The 27,514-nt window shown below is 48.7% G+C and overlaps 1 protein-coding gene across 2 annotated transcripts in view; it reads right to left on the bottom strand.

Moving 5' to 3' along the window:
- The window catches only part of LOC147882224 (lysine-ketoglutarate reductase/saccharopine dehydrogenase bifunctional enzyme), a 257,686-nt gene that overhangs the window by 121,653 nt on the left and 108,519 nt on the right, over positions 1-27,514 (bottom strand). For both annotated transcript variants that reach the window (XM_087401328.1, XM_087401327.1), the window contains one exon: positions 460-540. In XM_087401328.1, the coding sequence (XP_087257454.1) occupies positions 460-540 (81 nt within the window). The remainder of the gene's footprint in view (positions 1-459; positions 541-27,514) is intronic.

Genomic DNA, 27,514 nt, shown 5'->3' with positions numbered 1-27,514 from the left:
GGGGGGAGAGGGGTTGGCGGGGAGGGAGAGGGGGCTGGCGGAAGGGGAGGGGGTGAACGGGGAAGGAGGAGGGAGGGGGCGGGGGTCGAGGAGGGGGGCGGGGGGGCTGGCAGGTGAAGGAGAGGGAGGGCGGGGAGGAGGAAGGAGAGCGGGAGGGTGAGGGAGGAGGGAGAGGGGGCTGGCGAGGAGAGAGGGAGAGGAGGAGAGAGGGAGAGAGGGAGAGGGGGCTGGCGAGGGGAGGGAGAGGGGGGGCAGCAAGGGTGAGGGAGAGGGAGAGGGGGCTGGCTGAGAGAGGAGAGGGGGGGGGTCAGCAGAGCTCACAATCTATGCGTGCTTCCACAAATCAAGAAAGATTCAAGGTAAGAAGTATAACAAGTTTTAAATTCTACTGCCTTAAGGAACCTATAACAATAAAGATTGGAAAACTCAATACATCACGAAGGATAAGATGTGAAGCACCTTTGATACCACTGAAAGCAATTGAGATTTATTAGTTACATCAAGCTGCACAGCTGAGGTGTTAGGAACTCCTTCAATAACCTAAAACATGCAATAAAGAAACTATATCAGACTCCAAAGAAGCATATTGTTTTAAACCAATACTAATAAAGCGGAAATTTGTAATTCCTCCTTTTAGCTCTATAAGAACAGGGTTCCTTTTGCAGTTTGACACAATAATTCATTAATGTGAGTGCCCTTTTATTCACCACTCCATCAAAATCATTCACATATCATCTGCTAGTTTGAGACAAAATCCCACCTTTTGGCATCTCTAAGTGTACATGTATGTAAAGAGTACCTCATTACTAGGCCAGCCTTGCCATTTGACAAAAATCATATAACAACACAAACACTAAAAACAGATCCATTCAAGCTTGTTTAAGGTGCAACTAAAGGGACATGTTTATCCCATTCGAGAAGTGTCCAGCAAACATTACTTCAAGCCAACATGGGGAGAATTGGAGGCCGATCAAGCAAAGGATCAAGGAGCAATGGCCACTCCACTCAAAGCAAATGGGACTGGGGTTGCAAAACTTTCCCATGACCATTGGCAAAGACCTCACAAATCCCAGCAAGGGCTGACCATGCAGGGGTAAGCCAGAGTAATGACAAGGAAAGGCTTGAGAGGGGGTGTTTCCCAAGAGTGTGCAAAGGCATTGCAAGAATAAGTAGGTGGGCCATCCAAAGAGAAAGGGTTGGAGTTGCCGCTATGAGAAGAGGGGGTTGGCCTACGAAGCCAAGGGGAGTGTGTGTGTGAGCCCGCCTCTTGCTCGCCGTACAAACCCGCCAAAGTCCACAGCCTCGATCCCCTTCCCGCCCGTACAGTTTCCGTACAGTCAATACGGAACCGTATGGCTGTACGGACTACTGTTGCTAACGCTGCTGGGACCTGCATGTTGTGGGAGGCACTTCTTCTCATTCGAATTCGCAACCTGCTTGCTCTTGCTATCGAAATCTCTCTCTTTTCTCTTTGTATGTTGTTTTGGTGTCTGTTCTCAAAACTTCAATCTTTCTACTTGATTGCCTTTTCTCTTTCCATCGCCATAACTTCTCTTTTTTCTCTGATTTCTAGTTCATCTTGGATTTTTTCCTAGTTTTTTCTCTTTTCCTTCTCCAGAACTTGTCTTTTCTTCTCTCTAAATCCCTACATATCTCTTTCCTCTTCTTCTCCTTCCAAATACACTATTTCCTTCTTCTTTGTGGGCTGTTTTTCGAGACTGTTTTTTCTCTTTTATCACTTAACAGGTACCCCCTTTTTGAATTCCATCTTCTTCAGAAGACATGGCTGAATACTCTTATGAAAAAACTTTTCAAAAGGATTGATCGGCTCAATGCAAAAAGCAAAAGCAGGCTAACGGTCAGCATGACCCCGTGCATGATTCTGTTAAAGCACAATTGGTGTATGATGCATGCACGAAGGATTTGCAAACACAAGGAAAGAGTGGAAAGACTCTATTCCATCGGTTGGTCTCATGGTTGAAGTGGATGAAATTGTGGATCCAGTTAGAGAATATGCAAAAAATGCAGTCATTTTATTTTTCCCAGGTTGGATGCCACCTGCTGTAGAGGTAGGCAACTGGTTGACCAAAACATTGGCTGGCTCGTTTGTTCATAAAGTACACTATGCAGCCAGAAGTTTTTTTGAGGCCATTATGGTAGACGAGGTTCATAGGCAAATGCTTTTGGAACATTCGCCACTCTTTTTTGGGCAGCAAATGGTGCACGTTTTGCCATGGTCCCCATAAGGGATTATCAGGCTCTGATTCGACATCCATGTCCACTCTGGGTTGAAGTTGTAGACTTCCCGCAATGCATGGCTTCACTCTTGCCTAAAATTGTAGCAACTTTAGGCAAGGTGGTTTGCCCACCGCGGCCTAACGGCAACTCTAATCGATTTTATTTTTTTTGGCAAAAAAGAGACTTCTATTAAGTATTAAAGAAAACCGTTAGAGCAAGCTCCATACGGGAATACGGGATACACCATGCAATGCATGAAAAGCTCAAGAGCTAAAACGAAAGGATTGGGGCTGATAGTGCTATCTCAATCTGGTAGCAACCTCCGAGAAAAAAGGGAGAACCCCTCCAAACTCGAAGAAATACAGTCCTCCTAGAAGAGGCTGCCTGTGAAGGCCCTGCATGCTAGCCCATATGGCTATCAAAGTGTGAACCGTGTCACTCCAAATACCCATGAACACCTGTGATGGGTGTATCTGGGTGTCATCCAAGGCCTCTATGCATTTGGCTCTCCAAATGTGCCAAGAGGAAATGCTAGCCAAAATCTCCCAAGAGGTGTCCACTGAAACATGTGAAGCTCTGAAAGGAATATGTGGTACATCTTGAAGAGAGCAGGGCTCTATCACCTATTGGCGGATCGAGAGTGCCCAAGAAGAAGGCTCACCCTCATAAAACACCTAGGGCCTAGTAAGGGATAACCATGCGACCGAGCCCCAAGTCATGAAGAAAGGGGAAGTATGAAAAATGCTGAGTATCCGAGCAACTCCTTTCCAAACAATTCTCGCTTAATTGCAGTCCCAAAGCCAATGTCGCACTGACTCCTCTGCAGAATGACAGCGAGGGCAAGTGGGATCAGCCCCAAATCGTGATCTCCACAGGTTCACTGCAATCCCTCCATGAATAGAAAGCCAAAAGAAAAGAGTGATCTTTCTATTTCTGAGGGATTTCCAGAGCCGCCTCCATAAATTCCTACGCAAATCTGCGGTGATGAAGAAGCTATCCCAATGGGGGGCCATGGAGCGAATCCAACCTCTACTGCTCAGCTGAAATCTCCTGGCATTACCAACCGTGAAACGAAAGAAGGGAATCCCCCTCTCTCGCTGCCCATGATCTATCCACTCCCACTCTCTTGGGTCCCACTGCAAGCACCTGATAGGTGCACCTCCATATAACCACAACCTCCAGATCCCAGGGCCAAGAGCAGAGGGTCGGGGTCTAAGTACCACTGCAAGCCCGCTCCATGGTCCACAAAACCAGCAATCCTAACAAGCCGAAAGGCAACCTCTAGAAGAATATCATCTGTGGATCTAGAGAGTATACCTCCATCCCCAACGTCAAAGACCAGAGCATCTTCCCCGAGACCTCGAAGAGCGATTACCTGTAGAGGAACTGCTGTCCTCAAAAAAGCTCCCATCCAAGTGGTGAAAGTAATAGGCATCTCAACTGTCCATTCCACCGGGATGGCTGCATCTATCTGTTGAGTCTTGTGTGCTACCCCTCTGAGGTGACTCACGGACTGTAGCGTCTGATCCTCAGATAGCCTGATAAAAGCCTTCCAAGTGCCTACTGTGTAGGCGAGGCCTCTCTCCCATCTAGACCACTGCATATAATGGGAAGTGCCCAGAGGTCTGCCATGCTCATCAAGTATACTATCGTTCCAAATGATCGGCTGGCTATCAATCTCTTCAAGGGTAGAGGGCGGAACCCTTCGAAAAGGGATCCTGAAGCTCCCCCAAGCTTTGAGAATGGCAGTCATGAGAGGAGAGGTAGGAGACCTGAGAGAGGCGGAAGTAAAAATCCAGCAAGAACTGTCTACCCAATCATCTCCCAAGGTAGGTGTGCAACCCTGAATGCGTCCAAAAAAAAAATCCTTCCAAGGTTCCTGCCCACACATGAGTCCCCTCACCACCACCTTACAAAGCAATGCCCTGCACTGTAAGTCCGGGTCAATGATATTAAGGCCCCCTTCCCATGTAGGGAGAATAATGGTCTCCCAGGCCACCCTCGCTGCAACATCTGTCGTGCCATCAAGTCCACTCCATAAAAAATTACTAACTGGTCTAATGAGCTGAGTGATGCAATCCCTAGACCAGCATCAGCAAGAACACACAAACCAGGCGGTGGCCAAGACAACCTGGTTCACTACCACAACTCTAGAGGCAAGGTCGAGTTTGGCTGAGCTCCAAAAAAAGAGCTTTTTCCTTATACTTTCTAGTACTGGGGCAAACTGCTGTGCTGGAGAGATGCCCAATCCTACCTGGCATCCCAAATATCTGACAGGAACACCCCTCTGAATCCAAGAAAAGCCAATGTCAAGTCCCATGCCTGGAGTGTCCTCATCACTGATCCAAAAGCCAAAGAATTTATGCCAATTAATGTGTGCCCCTGCAAGCTGAGCAAAAAATATCCAAGGCTGTCCGGAAAGAATCAAGTGACTGCGAAGAGGCCTCAATAAAAATAGCAGTGTCATCAGCCAACTCATAGTCAAGAAGATCTTGCCTCTGTCTCAAGGGCAATCTCAACCCATAAAGCTCAGCCTGAGATCTAAGGAAGATACTCATAGCTTTTGCGACAAAGAGAAAGAGGAAGGGGGCTAAAGGGCATCCCTGACGAATTGATTTGGAAATCTGAAACCTGTCACCCCTTAACCCTCCAATCAAAACCTGGCTGTGGGCTGATTTGTAAAGGGAGGCCACCCCTCTAATCCATGCATCTGAAAATCCAAACCGTAGAAGAGTGCCCTCAAGAAAACCCCAATCTACTCTGTCATAGGCTTTCTCAAAGTCCAGGAGTAGAACTGCCAGCCTCAGCCCGCTCTGCATAGCCCACTCTGTGGCTTCCCAAAAGGAAAATATATTATCAAATATGCTCCTGCCATGCACAAAGCCTGTCTGAGTATCATGGATGAGGTCTGGAAGAAGGGGCTGCAACCAGATGCTGATCGCCTTGGCCAGGATTTTGTACAGAGTGCCCAAAAGAGTGATGGGTCTCCAATGGGATACAAAATTCCAGTTGCCACCTTTCGGGATAAGGTGTAAGAGTCCCTTGGTCAGTGAGTCACGCATCTCACCCGAGTCCCAAATGCCCTGCAGGGCTGAAGTAATATGATCACCTATCATATCCCAAAAGGCTGTAAAAAAAGGAGGAGTAAGACCATCGAAACCAGAGCATTTGCCCTTATGAAGGGCAGAGAGAGCACTCTTCAACTCTGTGTTGGTAAAGCGTGCATCAAGTGAGCATATAATCTCTGGTGTGACCACAGGCGGGGGAGCAGCAAGTAGGGGGGAGGGGAGGGAGGAGGCAGCGCGCGGGGGGAGGCAGCAGCAGTGCGGGGGGGGAGTCGGGGGGGAGGGGGGAGGGGAGGAAGGAGAAGCAAGGAGGGGAGGGAGGAGGCGGGGGGAGCAGGAGGTAGGAGGGAGGGGAGGGAAGAGGCAGCGCGTGGGGGAGGAGGCAGCAGCGCGGGGGGGCTGTAGCAGCGAGGGAGGGGAGTCGGGGGGGGAGGCGGGGGGAGCATAAGGTAGGGGGGAGGGGAGGGAGGAGAAGCAAGGAGGGGAGGGAGAGGGCAGCAAGGAGGGGAGCAGGAAGGACGGCAGCAGGAGCAGCGGGGAGCAGCAACAGGTTTTTGCATTGAACGTTTCAGCCAGCCTCTAATCGATTTTGCATTCTGTGGGATATTGATAATCCCACACCGGAGTCTTATTCAGTCACGGTGAACAATGTTGACATGGGAAGTGCATTTTATAAATTGAAATGGGGATTGTTTGCAGGGGCTTGTTTTGAATGTAAAAATTTTGGGCACATGGCTTCACAGTGTCCAATGAGTCAGCATAAAATGCCTCCTGCTACTTTGCTTGCTCAGATGCCCAATAAGGATGCTCCTGCCTCTATTGGGAATAAAAATAAAGGTAATAGACAGCTTTTTGTGAATTAGGATAAAGGCAAAGCCCCAGTTGTTTCAAATGGGACTGCTTCTTCCCCTTTGCTTCTTGCTATTCAACTTTCAGCAAAAGGACCAAAAACTCCAATTGATGGATGGCAAAGTCCAAGAAAAGTTATTTCTGTTAGAACACCTCCACCCCCTCGCACTTGGAATGGTGCATCTTCTAGTGGAAATTCTCCAGAGGTCAACTCGAATTGGAATCACGTGGGCTGCAGTGACAGCTAGCAGAACCCTCTTCCCTGAAGAAGAGGTTGCTGCATTGCTGTCCAATCCTCAGGCGGATGTTTCTTCTCAGGGAAGAGGCCCTGACCCTGAGGTAGAAATGCAAGGTTGACATCCTGAAGGTTGCTGCTGTACATAACTGTTTTTTCCTAAAAGTATCTGTAAATATGCTTGCTCATATCAAATGCCTTACCTTAAATGTTTAGGGGAGGTGCGACAGTAGGAAATGGAAATCTGTGTGGCTGTATATCAATCGATTTCAGCTTGATATAGTGGCATTACAAGAACACAATCAGCATGTCTATGCAGGAAAGACAGGTCATTACTGCGGCTATGATATCTTTTATGCTGGGGAGCACTCTTTCTCAGGTGTAGTCATTCTGATTAAGCATGAGCTTCAGCCAGTTATTGCTTCAAATGACAATCAAGGCAGATGGATTATTCTCCAATGCATCATTCAAGGCGAGGTGTTTGAATTTGCTTCTATATATGCACCTCAATCTTCTCGGGATAGAAGTACAATTTGGGACGCCATGCACCGATATCCATGGAGATATCATGCCTTTATATGTGGGGATTTCAATAATGCTCCGCAACAGGGTGACAATACACCAGGAAATACTCATATGTTAACCTCTGAAAGGCATGCATGGTCTCAATTACTGATTCAACTTAATTTGGTTGATCTTTGGAAGGAATTGTAGCCTTTGTCACCTGGATACACTTTTTAACATAATGCCCTTTCTTCTTACCAGGCACGTCTGGATTGCTGGTTTAGCGTAGCCCCACAACAAAATGTGAATTCACATGCAAAATGTGGGCTGACTATGCCTTTGTGCATTTGGATCATGCACCGTTATGGTTGAGGCTATCTTTTCATGATATGCCACATGATAGACTATCTCAAAGGCGGCCTCTGATTGTGAACAATAGCTATTTGAGCATGTTATTTTCAAGGCAATGGTTACTAATGCCTATCAATCTCTGTCTTCTCAGAGCCACTTTGATATTGATAATGCATGGGATTCTTTTGTTTCCAAAATGCAAGTTGTAATTAGAGGTTATGGCAAGTTTTACATGAAGACTATGAGGGAAACTGTTGCTCAGGCTAAATTGACTTGCCAAGACCTCACTGAACTCAGTCAATTTTGTCCTTTGTTCTTGCATGAGCAAACAACACTATGCCAAGCTAAACATTGTCTCCAAATCAATGATCACAGGAAACTTGCCAAATGGGAGACCAGAGCAAGACAAAGAGCTTTCATAGATAAAGGCTGTTCTTCCAAACAATTTTTTAAAAGCTTGCATCAGAAGAGATTAAACACAAACATTTGCAGGGTGCTTATGCCTGATGGTTCATGGACAACATCACGGTCACAGCTTGCTTCTGTTTGTGTACATCATTTCTCTCAGCAGTTTGGTTATGTAGATCCTCCTTCACAGCAGGTTGTCTGCAAGAAATTTGCTTTTACAGCATGTTTCTCCTATTATCTCCACTACTCAGGCTTTGGAATTGGAGGAACCTTTTACTGAAAGGGCATTGTCAGATGCAATCAAATGTTGTGGGTAGATGGAAATCTCCAGGATGGGATGGTCTTATAGTTGAGTTTTTTAAAGAATATTGGCCTCTTTTGAAGCATACTTTGCTGCATATAGTGAATTCTGCTTGGCAAAATCAGAAAATGCCAGACACATGGAAGAGAGGTCTTGTTAAACTCCTTCCAAAAAAGCAAATCTGTGAATCTTTGGCTGATTGGAGACCTATCACGCTTATGCCAGTTAATTACAAATTTACTACCAAAATGATTCTTAATTGGATAAAAGGCTATTTGCATGATGGGTTGCATCCTGCGCAATATGGTTTTGTTCCTCGTAGGCATATCACAGACAATATTGCTAATGCCTATGTTGGAATAGAATATGCCTAATATATGCAGCAGGATGTTTTGCTATTGCAAGTTGATATTGCCAAAGCTTTTGACACTGTTCAGTGGGACTTTATTTCACAAACAATGCAGGCCTTGGGATTTGGCAAAAAAATGCAGCAAGTTATCAATTGGCTATATCAAGATAGTAAAGCTGCCTGCATACTTTCAGGGGATATTTCTACAACCTGGACTCTTGGTTGTTTTGTTCGGCAAGGCTGTCCCCTTAGTGCTTTACTATTTGCCATAGCCACTCATCTAATGCTTTAATATATGGACCACCTTTTGGACACTTGCTTGTTGCATGGATTGGAAATTCCTGGCAGCCGCAGTATGATCGCTCAAGCATATGCTGATGATTCTTTCTTTACCCTGAAAAATACTCAGAGCGATCTCTCCATGATTATGCACGCTCTTTCCACATATGGCTTGGCTGCTGATTTTCATGTGAATTTTCAGAAATCCAAGCTCTTGCCGTTGCATGCTAAAGACTGGCATAGTCTTTTGTGGCCTGGGGAAATTGTTCCACCTTCTCAATTGATTCGACATCTTGGCTATCCTCTAGGTTGGGGGATCACTCGTTCTCAACAAACTGATTGGGTGCTCACAAAGCTGAGGAAAAAACTTGAATATTGGAAGCTTGCAACTTGGCCATTCCATGTTTGTTTGTAAATAACACAATCCATTTTGATAGCATACATACAATTCTATCTGCCCCTCATTATATTTACTAAGGCAGATCTGGCTTCCTTTATGTTTGCTATCATGGAGATTTTCCGGTGTTCCAAAAGTGGCAAGAAAAGTCTCAGATTACTCTCTATGCATCGTCTCTGTTCTCCAAAGATGCACGGGGGATTGAACATACTCAATATTCAAGTGCATATACTTGCTCACAGGGGGAAAATGATGTTGCAGCTTATGCAAGGGGATCAGCCTTGGGCTTTCATGATTCGCTCTCTTTTGTTGCATATTGATACTTCTTCTTTTGGGCATTGGCATTCTAGGCACTAGACAGAGGTGGATCGGTATGCATTGCTGCTGGGGTTTCCACTTCAGACCACTTTCCTGTTGTGCTGGCTATCTCAGAGCCTCACTTGAGAGGCCGGTCTGCCAGCATCAGGATTTCAGATGCCTTTTACACAGAGGAGGACCTTACAGAGGCAGCCCTGCAGATATGGGTTTCTCATGTCCAAGGTGGGCAGCCATATCCATCACATGTAGCTGCTGCCCTTTCTGGTATTAGCGACTTCTACCGCTCAGTTGCTTGTACCAGGAGACGAGATTCTCAGACGTGAGATTGGTGTTCGCCAGCAGTTGGCAGCTTTGCACAGGGAAGAGCAGAAACGGCCTTCAGATGCTTGGATTCAGGAGCGCCTTGTTGCAGCAAGAGCTCATCAGCAGTTATTGCTTGATCAGAGAGCAGAGTATGCCTTTCATGCACGGGAGTCCTTCTGGATTCAAATGGTGGTAGAGTCAATAAACACTTTTTCTCTACTCTTGGCCCTCGACATAGTAGAGAGAGTGTATCCCAACTTATTGACTCACATGGGGTTTTATAGACAGAGCCTGATGATGTCTTACGCATAGCTTCAGATTTCTATGCCACTCTTCTTACTGCTGATCCTGAGACACATGATAGAGAGGATGCTAGACAGGCTATTTGGCAGAGCATCCCTGTGTTGGTGAATCCGGGTATGCATGTTCTACTCAATGCACCTTTCACCAACACAGAGTTCAGGACTGCACTTTCAGCCCTTCACAAGGGCAAGTGCCCAGGTTCAGATGGCCTCACCCCGTCTTTTTTCATTACATTTTGGGATATGATTGGAGACTATATTACTTCAGCCCTGCAGGCCATTTGGGACTCTGGCGAGATGCCTGGGTCGCTTACAGAGGGTCTCATCCACCTTATCCCAAAAGGAGGTTGCAGAAATTTAGTGTCCCAATGGAGGCCTATCACACTTCTGGGGACTTGTTACAAGATTCTGGCCAAGGCTATCAGCCTCCGATTGCAGCCACTTCTCCCTGATCTTATTCATGACACTCAGACGGGATTTGTGCATGGCAGAAGCATTTTTTATAACATTTTTTCTTTCTGGGAAGCTTCAGAGTGGGCCATGCAGAGTGGCCAGAATCTTGCCATTCTACTTTTGGATTTTGAGAAAGCTTATGACAGAGTAGATTGGGGTTTGTTGGAGGGCACCCTTCTACGCTTTGGCTTTACTGATGCTTGGATCAGAGGTGTTTCCTCTTTGTACAGATCAGCCCACAGCCAGGTACTTATTGGTGGGGTAAGGGGTGAGAGATTTCAGATTTCGAGATCAGTCTGTCAGGGATGCCCCCTTGCTCCTTTCCTTTTTTGGTTCGTGGCCGAAGCTATGAGTATCTATGTTAGATCTCAAGCTGACATCTTTGGGCTGAGACTTCCCATCAGAAGGGAAGAGGAGCTACTTGACAGTGAGTTCGCAGATGACACAGCAATTTACTTGGATGCCACTCCACAGACGCTCACTTCTTTCAGGACAACATTGGATTTATTTTGCTTGGCGGCAGGGGCGCAGATAAATTGGCATAAATCCAATGGCTTTTGGATCAGTGATGAGGGCACTCCAGTTTGGGGGCTTGACATAGGATTCACTTGGGTTCAGAGGGGTGAGCCTATCAGGTATTTGGGCTGCCAGGTCGGCTTGGATATTTCTACCACGCAGCAGTTTGCTCCCGTTTTGGAGAGCATAAGAAGGAAGCTTCTTTTTTGGAGCTCAGCCAAGCTGGATCTTGCCTCTAGAGTTGTGGTGGTCAACCAGGTCCTCTTGGCCACGGCCTGGTTTGTTTGTTCATGTTGGAGCCATTCTAGGGACTGCATCATTCAGCTCAGAAGACCGATCAGAAACTTTCTCTGGAGTGGGCTTGATGGCACAGCAGATGCCTTAGCCAAGGTGGCTTGGGAGACCCTCATCCTCCCTACACAGGGAGGGGGTCTCAATATTATTGATCCAGATTTACAATGCAGAGCTTTACTTTGCAAGATGGTGGTGCGGGGACTTATGCCAGGGTAGGAACCATGGAAGGACTTTCTTATCAGCAGCATACAGAGGTGCACACCTTCTTCAGGAGGAGATTGGATGAGCAGTGTTAGGTGGATCTTCACCACAGCACACCTCAGATCACCTTCATCCCCTCTCATGGTTGCCATTCTGAAAGCTTGGGCCAATTTCAGAAGCACTCTTTAGAGGATTCCTCCTTCCTCTCGGGAAGAGATTGATAGGCAACCCATCATGTGGAATGACAGTATTTTAGATGATCATGGCAGACCACTGGGTGCCTCACTCTACATGCAGTGGTCCAGGTGGGAGAGGGGACCTGCATCTTCTATGGGGTCTTGGAAAGCTTTCCGCAGGCTTCCACCAGAGGAGACCAAATCAAGGTTGATAGGACATCTCAGAGGGAGTGCAGGGAGGATCTTGCAGATCGAGGCAGCCCTTCCAGAGGTTTGGGTAGACACAGATGATATGCCACTCACTTCCTCCACTTGGGCAGGTACTTTTTCGAGAGGCGGTGTTCCGCTTCAGGTTTTGGCCTTTCGAGATGCATAGGAGGATGCTTTGGTTTTTAGTGTCCAGGATGGTGGCAGATTGCTCAGGTCCACAGAGGACATCTTGCTTGAGTCTGCTTTTCAGCCTATCAAGGTTGTAGGTCTTTTGGTGCAGGGATCAGATTCAGAGTGGTTCCTAGACCCAAACCCCCGGCTACTCTCCACCGGGTCTTGGAGGCTCTGGCTCTATGGGGAAGTTCCCATCAGGTATTTGCAGTGGGACCCCGGAGAGTGGGAGTGGATTGACGCAGGGCATCGAGAGAAGAGCATCCCCTTCTTTCGTTACACGGTCAGTAATGCCAGGAGATATCAGCTCAGTAGTAGAGGTTGGAGCCCTTCCAGAGTTCCTCATTGGGAGACTTTTGATATCACTGCGGATCTGCAGAGGTGCTTCTGGAGGAGACTCTGGAAATCCCACAGGAATAGAAAGATCACTATCTTCTTTTGGCTTTCTATCCATGGTGGGATTGCAGTGAATCTTTGGAGGTCCAGGTTCGGAGCCGACCCTACTTGCCCTCGATGCCTTTCTGCTTCGGAGACTATTCAGCATTGCTTATGGGATTGCAGACAGGCCAGGATGATTTGGATGGGGGTAGCCAGGATTTTCAGTCACTTTGCCCACTCCCCATTTTTTATGACATGGGGCTCAGTGGCTTGGCTTTCTCTTACAGGACCTCAGGTTTTCTAAGAGAGAGTTGACTCCTCTCGGTCCATTTCGGTTCGACATCATCGGATTGAGTCCTGTTCGTTGGATGTGGTATTACACCTTCCTTTTACAGCTGTACATGCCTCTGTGGATACTTCTTGGGAGATTCTAGCGAGCATAGCATCCTGGCATATCTGGAGAGCCAGATGCACAGAGGCTTTGGAGGGTACTCAGGTTCATCCCTCGCACACATTGGCTAGTATTTGGACAGACAATCTGGATAGACACCGTACATACTTTGATGGCCGTATGGACGGGTATGCAGGGAGACTCCCGTGCAGCCTCAGCTAGGAGGGCTTCTTTCTTCAGGGAATGGAAGGATTCTCCTTTCTTCTCTGAGACTACTACAGGGTTGAGGTGGCACTTTCAGCCTTAGCCTTGGTTGTTTTCCACCTCACTCTGAGGGGGTTTTTTTATTTATCCTTATGATTTCATGATGTATTCCGCTTTGAGCTTGCTCTCGCGGGTTTTTTCTCTTACTTAATAGAAGTCTTTTTCTTGGAAAAAAAAAAAAAAAGATTTCCATGGGAGATTTCTCACTTTATGTGGGAAAAACAGAGAAAGGTATTACGCTGCTTGTCATTTATGTTGATGATTTGATCATCACAGGTGATAGTGATGAAGATATCCTTCATGTGAAAATGCTATTGAAGCAGAAGTTTGAGATGAAGCATTTGGGAGAGCTGCGTTATTTCTTGGGCATTAAGGTGATAAGATCACCAAGTGGGATACAGCTCTTGCAGAGGCAGTATGGATTGGACATGCTGTCCAAATATGGGATGACAGGCTGTAAGCCTATTTCAGTTCCTTTGGAGCAGAATGTGAAGCTGAGCGTAGATGCAGGTGAGCTTCTGGAAGACCCTACTATGTACAGACGCATAGTAGAAAGTTTGATTTATATGACTATTACCAGGCCAGATTTGAGCTATGCTGTTGGATTGGTAAGTCAGTTTATGCAGGCTCCAAGGAAACCGCATTTGGATGTGGCTAGATGCATACTCAGGTATGTGAAGTCCACATTGCAGTATGGACTATTTTATGAGACTGGGGTTCATATACAGTTGCATGGATACACTAATGCTGATTGGGCTGGTAGTATTTTTGATAGACGATCTACCAGTGGATATATGTTCTCTTTTGGGAGTGCTGCTGTCACTTGGAGCAGCAAGAAACAGCCTACAGTTGCCTTGTCGAGCACAGAGGCTGAGTACAGGGATGCAACAATGGCTGCATGTGAGGTAGCTTGGTTGCATAAGCTACTTTATGATATGCATTAGTCTACAAATGGACCAGTTGTCATTTATTGTGACAACATGAGCAGTATACACTTGGCAAATAACCCAGTCTACCATGCTAGAACAAAGCACATTGAGGTGCATTATCACTATGTGCGGGAGAAGGTTTTACTAGGTCTTATTGATCTAGTTTATGTTAGCACAGAGGATCAGGTAGCTGACATATTCACGAAGGTATTGGGCACAGAGACGCTGCGCAAGTTCAGAGACCTGCTTGGTGCACAAGTTCAGAGACCTGCTTGGGATTGAGCTCGAGGGGGAGTGTTGAGATATCGAGCTCCACTCGTGATATACCAGGGTGACCGTTGTGCATTTATGTCACCGACTTGTTAGCTGCAGATGCGGTTGGTACACCGCTCACGAATAATAGCTGGATGACAGCTATCCTTATGTACTCTAGTTCGTGGCTCAATTAGTGTGCCACCTTAGATAGATGAGTTTGGTTTGAGACCCACATATAGGGTTCTTCTATTTCTTTGTACTAGAGTTCTTTTGGTTTTCACAACTAAGAAGAGGAAAACTCTTTTCAGCCTCCACCTTTGTGTGTATCCATTGTGTATGTGAGAAAGCCGCAAGTGAGACTCCTTCCTTCTCTCCCACTACCTTCACACAAAGCACATTGAGGTGCATTATCACTATGTGTGGGAGAAGGTTTTACTAGGTCTTATTGATCTAGTTTATGTCAGCACAGAGGATCAGGTAGCTGACATATTCACGAAGGCATTGGGCGTAGAGAAGCTGCGCAAGTTCAGAGACCTGCTTGGTGTGCAGGAATTGGGATTGAGCTCGAGGGGGAGTGTTGAGATATGAGCTCCACTCGTGATATGCCAGGGTGACCGTTGTGCATTTATGTCACCGACTTGTTAGCTGCAGATGCAGTTGGTACACCGCTCACGAATAATAGCTGGATGACAGCTATCCTTATGTACTCTAGTTCGTGGCTCAGTTAGTATGCCACCTTAGTTAGTTGAGTTTGGTTTGAGACCCACATATAGGGTTCTTCTATTTCTTTGTACTAGAGTTCTTTTGGTTTTCACAACTAAGAAGAGGAAAACTGTTTTCAGCCTCCACCTTTGTGTGTATTCCCCCATTGTGTATGTGAGAAAGCCGCAAGTGAGACTCCTTCCTTTTCTCCCACTACCTTCACACTTGGTACAACTATAGAACTTGGGGATACTCAAAAGAAAAGCTCTTCATCCAACTTGGCATCAAGTGCCAAATAATTCTTGAACTTGACAAGGTACCTGCAGGTGACCTTGCCTCTGGGTTGTTTCTTCCGAGAGGATCTCCTTCCTTTCTTCAACATCTTGTGGCTCTTCTTGAAAAAGTTCTGTCTTTCTATTCTTTGACATTTCTTTACAAGGATCACGTGAAAAGCGCTGTGGATCTTTGCATTCTTTGGTACTTTTAGTCGATACGTGACTTCATTTATTGGCTCACTAACCCAAAATGGTATGTCACATCTCGGAGACACGTTTGGATAGACTTTTCTTTCCTTTTCATCTTGCTGAGACTCACTTTCTGGAGCTTAAGAGTACCCAATCTCCTTCTTTAAGATTCATCTCCCTTCTATGCTTATCTATTGTTCTTTTGTGCTTCTCTCTAGATCCTTCTATGGCTGTCCAAACCTGAGAAAAAGATGTCTCAAGATTCTAACATATTGGTCAGCTGCAAAAATCTCAAATATCTCATCCTTGGTACTGATAATGGGTGGTAAAATCACCTTCCCATAGATCACTTGAAATGGGGCTATTGTTGTACACAAACCCCACTAAACGAAGATACTTTTCCCACTCATCTTTTTTCTTGGACACATAGCATTTTAGAAGATCTAATACCGTGAAAGTTTCAATCTCACTTTGACCATCTGACTAGGGATGAAAAGAAGAAAATTCCAACTTCGTTCCCATGTTTTCAAATAAGCTCTCCAAATTAAACCGGTCATCCGGGGATCTTGGTCACTTACTATTGATTTGGGAATCCCATGGTGCTTGAACATCTATGAAATAAACAACTTTTGTCATGTGACCTGGTTTAACGGTCTTCTTGATAGGGAGCCTGCTTACTCAATTTGTCAATAATAGTCCAAATCCCATGATATCCATTCTTGGATCTTGGTAGATCAAAGATGAAGTCCATGGCTATGCTTTCCCATGGGGCTTGAGGCAATGGAAGTTGCATCAACAGCCCTGGGGTCTTTTGTCTATCATACTTTACTTTTGGCAAGCAAGGCATTCTGCCACAAACTTGGAGATCTCCTTCCGCATTCTTGGCCAAAAGAAGTATCTTTCAATAGCTTGGATTATGGTGGAAATACCTCGATGGCATGCATAGGGCAATGCATGAGATTCCTCCATTACTTTCATCCACATGTCATGGGTCAACACAGATGATCATCGTTCTTGAAATAACTTTCCTTGAGAGAATACTAGCTGGTTGACTGACCTTGCTGAATATTTTCCTTGATATTTCTAAAGTTTGGGTCCTGAAAATAGTCCTCTTTCATCTCTTCAAGATCTCTATGATGTGCAATGGTGACATTATTTTCCCAGGGCCTCCACCAATCTATTATGTGCTCCTGGGGTTTGGACAATCTGAAAATGGAATATGGACAGAAAGTTTGCCCATCTCAAATTCTTTTCTGAGAGCTTGGTTTGGGTCAAGAAGTACCTGAGGCTTTGGTGATCTATTTTGATCGTAAAATCAGCCCCCAAAAGATAGTGTTTCCGGTTAGTAAGAGCATCAATTACTATCAACATCTCTTTCTTATACGCCCCCCTATGTCTCTTGGCATCTCGTGAATCGAAAACCTGCTGTTCTTGACAGTCATCTTGTTGAGGGCTCTATAGTCTACAAACATATGATATGACCCATCCTTCTTTTGTAACAACAACACAGTGGGCAGAAAGGAGAAGAACTAGATTGGATAAGTCCTTTGGAGAGCGAATCCTATATCTGAGCCATGATCTCCTTGGTCTAGGCTGCACTCACCCGATAGAGTGGCAGATTAGGAGGCTCACTCCCTAGAATGAGCTCGATAACGTGGTCTTCTGGCAGAATGAGTGGCCGATTAGGAGGCTCACTCTCTAGAATGAGCTCGATAACATGTACGTCTGGCTGCTCTAGTCTAAGAACTGAATTTTTTATTGATCTGGAAAATCCAGCTCAACTTTTGGTTCATTCTCTTTTTCTTTGACATAAATCATGTAGCTTGAAATTGAAGGCTTTATTAATTTCCCAACCGAAACTCCGGATACAACAGGAATAGATTCTTCTTTCCCCTTAGCAATAATGTGATGTATGATTGTCTTCTCAAGGCATCTTGAGATGCACTTCTTTTCGATAGAACCAAGGCATCCCCAAAACTACATCGCATTGTTCCAAAGGTGAAACCATAAAATCTTCATGATCCACATAATCCTGAATATGAATCCTAAGTTTTCCAATGAGGCGTCACAAGTACTGGCTGTCCTTCGAAAATCTGTTGGGCATCAAGAGATTGCCCTAGCTCTACCGTCATTATCCCTAACCGCATGGCTAGGTCATGAGAAATAAAGTTATATGTTGCACCAATATCGAACAAAATCAAAATATTTTGATCTCTTCATGAGAGACAAAGTTGCCTGGCCTTTGGATTGTTGGCCACCCTCCCTAGTATGTCAGGGACCGGTCCGACCAAAGTCTTTGGTGGTTCTTTTTGACAATCAACTACTAAGTGTCCTTCTGTCCCACATCCTCCATCCTTTCGAAAGGTCTCAATCTGTTCTGGAGTGATTTTTTTTCAAGGAAATGACTTATATTAAATATGAGAGACCCTCCTTGAGAAAACTCAAAGAATAAAACCATCATGCAGTACATAAAATACACCTTGGAAGGGAAAAAAGTAAACTCCTAAATGGAGTATTGAAACAACCAAGGTTGAGGCTGAAAATGCCATCTCAACCCTGTAGGTGATTCCAAAAAGAAAGGGGATCCACTTCATCCCTGATAAATACAACCCTCCTGGTAGAGGCTGCAAGGACCCCTGCATACTCACTCATATGGCCATCAAGGTATGTACTGTGTCTGTCCAGATGTGGCCAAAGTGTGAGCGAGATGAACCTTGGAGCCATCCAAGGTCTTTGTACATCTAGACCTCCAAATGTGCGAAGCTGATACGCTCACCCAAATCTCTCAAGATGTATCCATGGATGCATGTGTAGATCTGTGTGGAAGTACCGGAACATCATCCAAGCAACATGACTATACTACATGTCGTTGGATCAATAGAGCCCAAGAGAGATCACGTCTCTCGTATAGGACCTGAGGCTCGTAAAGGGAAAGCAAGCTAGCGATCTCCAAGTCAGAAAGAGGCTCAATAGCTTAGCAATCCCTTCCCAAATAATCAGCGCCTGTTTGCAGTCCAATAGGCAATGCTGGATGGAATCCTTAGCAAAAAGGCAACAAGTACCAGTAGAACTGGTGCCGAACCTTGACCTCCACTGTCACTGTAATCCCTCCATGTATAGAAAGCCAAAAGAAAAGAGTGGTCTTTCTATCCCTGAGGGATTTTCAGAGTCGCTTTCAAAAGTATTTCTGCAAGTCAACAAAAATGTGAAAGTTCTCTCAATGAGGTGCTTGGGTAGGCCTCCAGCCTCTCAAGCTGAACTGAAATTTCATGGCTTTACTTACGGGTCTAGATACCAACTTGAATCCAAGAGACTCTGTTCCAGATGACCTACAACCCTTACAGGCTGAAAGGGAAAATGCATAAGTATATCCTCCAAGGATCCAGACAACTTGCCCACAAATTGAACATCAAAGACCAAGGCATCCCTATCTGAACGTGAAATTCCTATGACCTAAAGTGGGATTTCAGATCTTGTGAAGGATCCTAGCCAAGTAGCAAATGAATTATATTTATCACCTGGGAGGACCCAATCCATGGGTATACCTGTATTTATCTGTTGAATTCTCCCTGCACTTCCTTTGAGGTGGCTCACTAATTGGACCTGTCGATCATCTGGAAGTATTTTGAAATCTTTCTAGAAGCCCACCGAGGAAGCAGAACCTCTCTCCTATCTAGACCCTACATGTAAGAAGAAAAACCCAAAGGTCTGCTATGCTCATCAAGTATGCTGTCATTCCACATGACTGGCTGCCTATAAATCTCTTCTCGAGAGGTAGGGAGAACAGAGAGTGCTCTTGAAGCTGGCCCAAGATTTCAAGATGGCCACCATAAGAGGGGCCCTCAGACAGACATAGGTAAATATCCACTTGGTACTATCCAACCAATCTCCACCTATGAAAGGAGAATAAGACTGTATGCATCGAATGAAAAAGTCATTCCAAGGTCTCTGCCCTGTCATAAGACCTCTAACCACCATCTTACATAGTAAGGCTTTGCTCTATAAGTCTGGGCTATGACATTAAGGCCTTCTTCCCATGTGGGAAGGATCAAGGCCTCCCAAGCCACCCTAGCTCTGGTGTTTGTCAAACCATGTAGACCACTCCAAAGAAAATTCCTTATCAGCCTTTTGAGCAGAGTGATGCAATTCCTCGAATGGCACCAACAAGAGCATATGAACCAAGCTATGGGCAAAGTACCTGCTTGACCACCACCACCCTGGATACAAGGTCAAGCTTAGCTAAATTGCAAAAAGTTTCCTCATGATACTCTCCAACACAGGGGCAAACTGCAATGTTATTGACTTTTATCATTTAGTTGCCAGCATCAAGAGACATGATATTCTCAGACGTGAGGTTGGTATTCGCTAGTAGTTGGCAGCCCTACAGAGGGAAGAGTAGAAATGGGCTACAGATGCTTGGATTCGAGAGCACCTTGCTACATCAAGGGCTCATCAATAGATATTACAAGATCAAAAGAGCAGAGTTACGCCTTTCATGCACACGAGTCATTTTAGACTCACATGGGAGGTAGAGTCAATAAACACTTCTTCACTACTCTTGGCCCAGACATAGTAGGAGGAGTGTCTTTTCATGCCTCCCTTCTCATATCATATCCTAACACACAAGCCAGAGATGATGCTAGATATGTTATATGACACTGATGCCAGATATGCTATATGACACTGATGCTAGATATGCTATATGACACTATATTCCTAGGTTGGTGAAACCAGATATGCGGTACTTACTTTATGTACCTTTCACTAACATAGAGTTTAGGATTGGGCTTCTTGCCTTCCACAAGGACAAGTGCCCGGGTTTATTCCCTCCTCCTTTATTCCTTTTTGGGATAAGATAGGGGATCACATTACCTCAGCCCTACAGGGCATTTGGGACTCTTGTGAGATGTCAGACTCACTCATAGACGGTCTTGTAGGAGCAAAAATTGAGTTTCTCGATGGAGGCCTATTACTATTTTGGGCACTTTTTACAAAATCTTGGCTAAAGTAATCAGCCTGGGTTTACAGCCTATACTTCCATATCTTAGTCATGATACGCAGATGGGCTTTGTGCATGGAAGAAGTATTTTTTACAATATCTTCTCAATTTGAAAAGCTTCTCATTGGGCTATGATTGGGGCTTTCTGGAGGGTACCTTGGGGCATTCTGGAGGGCACCATTGTACGCATTGGATTTACAAATGCATGGATTAGAGGGGTTTCCTTGTTATACAGATCAGCCCAGAACCAGGTACTTATTGGCAGGGTTAGGGGAGAGAGGTTCCGTATTTCTAGATCAGTCCGCCAGGGACGCCCTCTAGCTCTTTTTCTCTTTTTATTTGTGGCTGAAGCTATGAGTATCTACATTAGATCTCAAGCTGATATTTTTGGGTTGAGACTTTCCCTCAGATGCAAAGAAGAGCTTCCAAACAGCAAGCTGGCAGATGATATTGCTGTTTTTTTATATGCCATACCACAAACAATTCTTTCAAAACAGCCTTTGATAGCGCTGTGAGAGCACACATCAATTGGCATAAATCCAATGGTTTTTGGATCAGTGACAAGGACACCCCATATTGGAGGAATGATATTGGCTTCACTTGGATTCAGAGAGGTATTTGGGGTGCCAAGTCACTATGGGTATCTCTCCATCACAATTGTTTCCTCCTATGATAGAGAGTCCAAGGAGAAAGCTTCTTTTTTTGGCGTTCAGCTAAGCTTGACCTTGCCTCTAGAGTAGTGGTGGTCAACCTGGTTTTGATGGCCACAGATTGGTTTGTATGATCTTGCTGGTGCCTAGACTGGGACGCCTTCCTAAGACTGGAACTGTTTGCATAGCAGGATGAAAGTGCCTATGGTGACACCATTGGCATATCCTACTTGCTTCTCACACTAGTGGCCTCAGGTCTCCGCTAACACTTCCAAAAGTGGTAGGAAATCCCCCCTCCCCCAACCAAATTATGGCAATCACACCACAACTCCTGCGAGCCCCCCTCCCTCCCTTCCGCAGCCTCTACCTCCCTACCCTCCTTCGCCTCACTCCCTCGCCCTCGCCCCCCCTCGCCCTCGCCTTACCCCCCTCGCCCTCGCCGCACACCCCTCACCCCTCGCCTCATCCCGCCCTCACCCCTTGCCCCTTTGCCCCTCGCCCCTCGCCTCACCTCTCGCCTCGCCCCTCGCCCTCACCCCCCCGCCCCTCGCCTCGCCCCTCCGCCCCCCCTTGCCTCGCCCCTCCGCCTCGCCTCGCCCCTCGCCACGCCCCCGCCCCTCGCCTCGCCCCCCGCCCCCCCGCCCCTCGCCCCTCCGCCCTCGCCCTTCACCCCCCCCTCGCCCTCCGCCCTCGCCCTTCACCCCCCTCGCCCCTCGCCCTCGCCCCTCCCCCCTCCGCCCTCGCCTCCGCCGCCATCCCTCTCCCTCGCCTTCGACCTCCGCCCCCCGCTCTCGCCTCCGACATCCGCCCTTTGCCCCCTTCCGCCTTCCACCTCCGCCCCCGCCTTCGCCTCCGCTTCCCCCGCCCGCCTCGATTCGTCTCGCCTCATCCTTCTCCGTCACACCCAGGCTCCACCCCTCGTCCTTCTCCCCCCCTTTTTTGGTGGCAGCCTCTTCTTCATCGGAGGTCTCGCAGTTTGTCTTGGCGGTATGGCGGCTCCCTGCCCCGAACCGGAGGCCCAGCCGGACCCTCCCTCTCCAGATGCCTACCGCGTTATCTTGATAGAGCAACAATTGTCTCGGGTACAACAGGTTGCCTTCCGTCTATGGCAGAGTCATTGGATACTCTCCCTCCAGATCAGCCATCAGGGACTAGCTCCAGTCCACTCTCATGCTAGAGGACAGCCACATCGAGGAGGTGGCCCTTATGGGAAGGGGCATCTTCTGGCTTAAACTCTCCACTGTGAAAGCTGCGAGCAACCTGATTGTTGGTTTCCCCACATCTGTGGATGGAAAGATCATCATGATAGTCCCTTGGTACCGTGGATTCAGCGCAGCGGACTTTGATGCTCGTTTCCGCATACCTCGCCACCCAGTGACGCTAGTTTTTCCAGGCCTTGCTACTGAGTTGCGGCTGATAGTCAGGGACCTGGGTTCCCACTTTGGCTGGGCGATGCATGACACTTTCGTCGACGCGGTTACTGCGGCAGGAGCTCCCCGAGTCCGTGTGGCTGTGGCAGACCCTGCGACTCTCCCTGCAGTGATTGAGATCGTGATAGATGCTGGCAGCATTACTCAGAGCATGGTAGTCACAGGACAGCCAGGCCAGTGCCTGAGGTGTCACGGCTTTGGGCACGTGGCTGCTACTTGTTCACGATTCTCCAGCTCCTCTCGGCCCTCCCCGCCCCCCCCCTCCGCCCCCTCCCCCCCCCTCCGGGCAGCCACGTCAGGAGGAGCAGAGGCAGCCGGAGTCCGGTCCAGAGGTGGCTGGCGGCTGGACCGAGGTCAGAAGGAAAAGAGGAAAGAATAAGAAGATTTCTGACAAAGGCAAGGAGGCAGAGGTTACCCAACCTGCAGCAGCGCCTCAGAGACCTGACAGGCAGCCGCCCCAGGGTCCTGGGAGAGCTTCTTCTTCGACTGTAGCACGCCCTCCGCAGCCTCAGGTCCCCCTCTCTTCCGCTCCCCAGCCCCCTTCCACTCAGCCCCAGCCCCTTCCCCAGTCGCAGCCCCGTCTTCCCGATCCGCAGCATCAGCCCCCGCCTCTTCCTCTTCAGCCCCCTCCTCTTCCTACTCAGCCCCAGTCCCAGTTTCAGCCCCATCCCCCCTCCCCCGCCCCTCTCAGCTCTCCTGCAGTGTCAGCTGCACCGATGGTTCCTCAGCCGTGGGCAGCCCCCACTCCCCCTCCTCCGCCCCCCCCACTAGTCGCTTCCGTGGAGTCTGAGTTGCCTACCCCTCAGCCTCCTTCCCCTTCCCCACCCCAGGCAGGGCACCCCGAGTCTACTCCACCCCTGGAGCAGTCTTCCCTGTCTGCTAGCCCGACCCCCTCAGTTGCAAACTCTGGCGGGCCTCAGCTTCAGGAGAGAGAGCTTTCTTGCGACTTCTACAGATCTGGTCCCTCGGATTACTTGGATGTGGCCGACCTTGGGACCTTCCCTGCTTGCCTCGACATCAGTATCTTCCTGCTCCGTAAAGGGGCGGATGGGAAGATCGCAGCCTTGGCCCCGAGGGATGGCCCTAGCTTTGCTTTCACCTTTCTCAGCGACAGCACCGAGACTTGGACAGATGACTCGGTCTGGGAGGCTCTCAGAGAGCAGACGCACGCTCAGGTTTGCTCCTGGATAGGCCCGTCGGGTGGACAGCTTCTCGAGACTCAGTGGTCCGAGGGTGACGTGCGCCTGCGGTGGCGTTGCGCCGCCAAGCGCTTCAGATTGATTGTGATCCTCAGGCCTCCTCTGTCGTGGCCCCTTCCCCAGGATGTCAAAGCCTGGACTCCTCAGAAACTCCGAGCCTTCTACGAGATGACTACCTCAGAGATCTCGAGTTGGCTCGAGAAAGCGTTTGTCCATGGCACTAAAGGCCTCACATCTTTGCTAAAAGTTTTGAAGAACGGGTAGGACGACCCCGCCTCCCCCTCCAAACCCTCTCAAAAGCGTCGGCGCCTTCATTCCGAAATGTCAGCTTCTTCATCGACATCAGCCGCGAGCAGACAGTTGTTCGCAGCCTACCAGTCCTCATCATGAGCTTACACCTTGTCTCCTGGAACGTGAACGGGTTTCATTCTTCTGGCACCCGTGGTCCTAGGAAGCTCATCTTGAGACAGGAACTTCAGCCAGCAGTGATTGGTCGCTTGGATATACTCCTGCTCCAGGAGCATAAGCTTTCAGTGGCTCATTCCCGTAGCTACGGGAAGATCCTCCCTGGACGCTCTCACACTTATTGGGAGCCCTCGATTGGAGCACAGGGGAGGAGTGGCGGTGTCTGTACTTCCGTTTGCGAGTCGTTTGCCCAGGGAGTTTTTGGTCATGGTACGTTGATTCCAGGCCGTGCACTTTGGGTTGGCCTAGAGTTGGAGGGTTCCAAAATAGGAATCCTCAACATCTATGCACCCACAGACCTCCGATGCAGAGCCACTTTCTGGAGGACACTCACAGAGATTCTCCTAGACATGGATTCATGGATTGTTGGAGGTGACTTCAACAATCTGGAGACTTTGGAGGACAAGCAGGGCAGAGGACTAGAGTTTACAGGTATAGCTGAGGCAGACCAGTCCGCTTGGGACTCCTTTATCTTCGCGACAGGAGGTAGGGACATCTGGAGAGACCCGTCCTTCCGCCGATGGCACGGGAGCTTGGACTTCTCGTGGGGCTTCCGCAGGGAAGGAGGCAGACTCTTGGAGAGACTGGATAGATTTTATGTCAGTGATTGGGCCATCAGCAGAGGTGGTCAGGTGGGTATAGTGCCAGGGACGACACTCTCCGACCACGCGCCTGTGCTCTTATCACTAGACTCGGCAGCTCAGTCCCTTCCTCCCCGTTCGTGCCAAATTCCCGATTCCATCTTCTCGAGGGAGGAGGTACGCAGTAGTATCAGTAGCCTTTGGGACAGAGATTGGGGCGAGTGCATGGATCTGGTAGAGTCGGTGGTGCAGGCTTTGCAGGAGTCCAGCCAGATTTGCTAGAGCTCGCAGCCCTTCAGGTTCGCCAGGAGTGGTGGGGCAGAAAGAGAGCTCTTCGTAGGGACCTCGCCTCCATTCAACGACTCCAGCAGGCAGCTCCGGGTTCGGAGGAGCTTCGGATTCAGGCCCTTCGAGCCAGAGCCCTTCTTGAGGAGACTCTCCAGCGCCGCTCAGAGTTCTCCTATCACGCCTCCCTCTCCTACTGGGCTTGGAAGGGCGACCGGATGAGCAGAGAGTTCTTCAGGATGCATGGCCAGAGGGCAGCAAGTGATCAGCTCCGGAGTCTTAGGACAGCGGAGGGGCACATCGTTACTGATCCGGAAGATGTCTTGGGGTTGGCTACCGACTTCTACAGGACTCTTTTCCAGCAGGAGCAGCTTGCCCCTCGTACTAGACGTTCTCGCGAGGAGGTGTGGAGGCACATTCCAACCCTTGTTCAGCCCAGCATGTAGGTGACGTTGATGGCACCGTTCACTACTGTCGAGATGCAGGAGGCCTTGATGGCCATCGATGGGCAGAAATGCCCTGGCGAGGATGGGCTCTCTTGCGCTTTCTTCACCTCCTTCTGGGATCAGATCCATCAGCCCCTCCTAGCAGCCCTTCAGAGGATTTTCAGCAGCGGACATATGCCAGAGAGCCTCTCCTCGGGATTGATTTGCCTCATCCCGAAGGGAGGAGACCGACAGGAGATCCGTCAGTGGCGCCCGATCACTCTCCTCACCACTGCCTACAAAATCCTTGCCAAGATGATCAGCGCCAAAGTTCGGCCTCTACTTCCTGACCTCATTCATGACACTCGGACAGGCTTTGTCCAGGATCGCAGTATCCTGGATAATGTCTTTACCTTCTCAGAGGCGACGGAGTGGGCTCAGCACAGTGGGTCGCACTTAGCCATCCTACTTCTCGACTTTGAGAAGGCCTACGATCGAGTGGACTGGTCCTTCTTGGAGGGTACTCTGGAGAGACTAGGATTCCCAGTAGGATGGATTCAGGGTATCTCAACGTTATACAGGACAGCTTCCAGCAGGGTCATCATCGGCGGCAGGATGGGAGAGCGATTTTGTTTAGAGAGATCAGTGCGTCAGGGTTGCCCCCTCGCTCCTTACCTCTTTCTCTTCTTCGCCGAGGCGATGACATACTACCTTTGGGCGAGGTCGACCGAGATCCGGGGTGTTCGCCTTCCCATCAGGGAGGACACGGAGCTCCTGAACTCGGAGTATGCAGATGACACAACGCTGTACGTTCAGGATGATGAGATGATGCTAGAGAGGGTGAGGCTGGCCTTAGAGATCTTCTGCTCGGCAGCCGGTGCGAAAATCAACTGGAACAAATCAGTTGGTTTTCTCACAAACCCTGGGGCATGCTCACAGTGGGGAAGCTTTTTGGGTTTCAGATGGATCCCACGGGGACAGACAGCTAGATATCTCGGCTTTCAGGTCGGCCTGGACATCACGCCAGCTCAACAGTTTCTCCCGGTGCTAGATTCCATTCGACGGAAGCTGGCTTTCTGGAGCACTGCTAAGCTCTCTCTTGCAGGTCGTGCTCTTGTAGTCAACCAGGTTCTCCTGGCCACGGCCTGGTATGTGGCCTCTTGCTGGTGCTTCTTGAGATCCAGCGTGGGCACAGCTTTGTAGGTTGGTCCGAAATTTCCTGTGGTCTGGGAGGGATGGTCTCAGAGATACCAGAGCCAGGGTAGCTTGGCAGACAGTCATTCTTCCGCAGGCTGAGGGTGGCTTGGGGGTCATTGATCCTGAGCTTCAGAGTCAGGCCCTGCTGGGCAAGTTAGTTATCCGCGGTTTGACCCCGGGGGGGCAAACGTGGAAGATGTTACTTCAGCAGGGGATCGGTTCTTGCGTCCCGCGCCGAGGGGGAGAGTGGCTACCGTCCCTCCGATGGATCTTCACCTCTGCACCGCTCACTCACCCCCGCTCCCCGCTCATTCGTAGCCTTCTCATGGTTTGGAGGTGACTCCGTCTCACTCTCATACAGTCCCTAGCTGTCAGGAGGAGATCGACCGCCAGCTGCTCATCTGGAACGATCAGGTCAGAGATGCCTTGGGCCTTCAGCTGGGGGAGAGGTCACATATCATGTGGGACGGTTGGATGCGGGGGCCAGCCCGGTCCCTTCGAGTTTGGAGGGACACTTACAGACACTTGGAGACCGCTGCTCTAGCAGCCGCAGCTGGAGGAGCCCGTGGAGCTCAGGCGAGACGCACAGAGATAGACGGAGCGATTCTTGCCGGTTGGTTGGTTCCACCCGAGATTCAGATCCTCATGCCTGGTGATGACCGTTGGCTTGGACAGTTCACCCCCCGTGGCATCCCACTGGTGGTTGCAGGCCGGATGGACGACACCTCTGTTTCCTTCTTCGCGGTTTTGGGGGACGGCCGACTCAGGAGAGAGGGTGTGCTCATCGACCCCCTTCTCTCGTGGCAGAGGGTTCGGGTCGTAGGCCTCGTGGGGAAGGTTTGGCGGACCGATCCTAGTATAGAGCAGGATCAGCTGCAGTTATGGCGACTCTAGCTTTGGGAGGGGCGGGCCTTGTCAGAGCTTGATTGGGACCCAGGAGAGTGGAGATGGCCAGAGGTTGTGGCAGGCCAGGGGCCGAC

Source organism: Dipteris shenzhenensis, chromosome 30, assembly GCF_047967505.1.
Source record: "Dipteris shenzhenensis isolate YYH24624 ecotype China chromosome 30, Dip_SZ_1.0, whole genome shotgun sequence".
Classification (NCBI taxonomy): Eukaryota; Viridiplantae; Streptophyta; class Polypodiopsida; order Gleicheniales; family Dipteridaceae; genus Dipteris; species Dipteris shenzhenensis.
The sequence above is the reverse complement of the archived record's forward strand: the minus strand, read 5'-3'. Positions and strand labels throughout refer to the sequence as shown.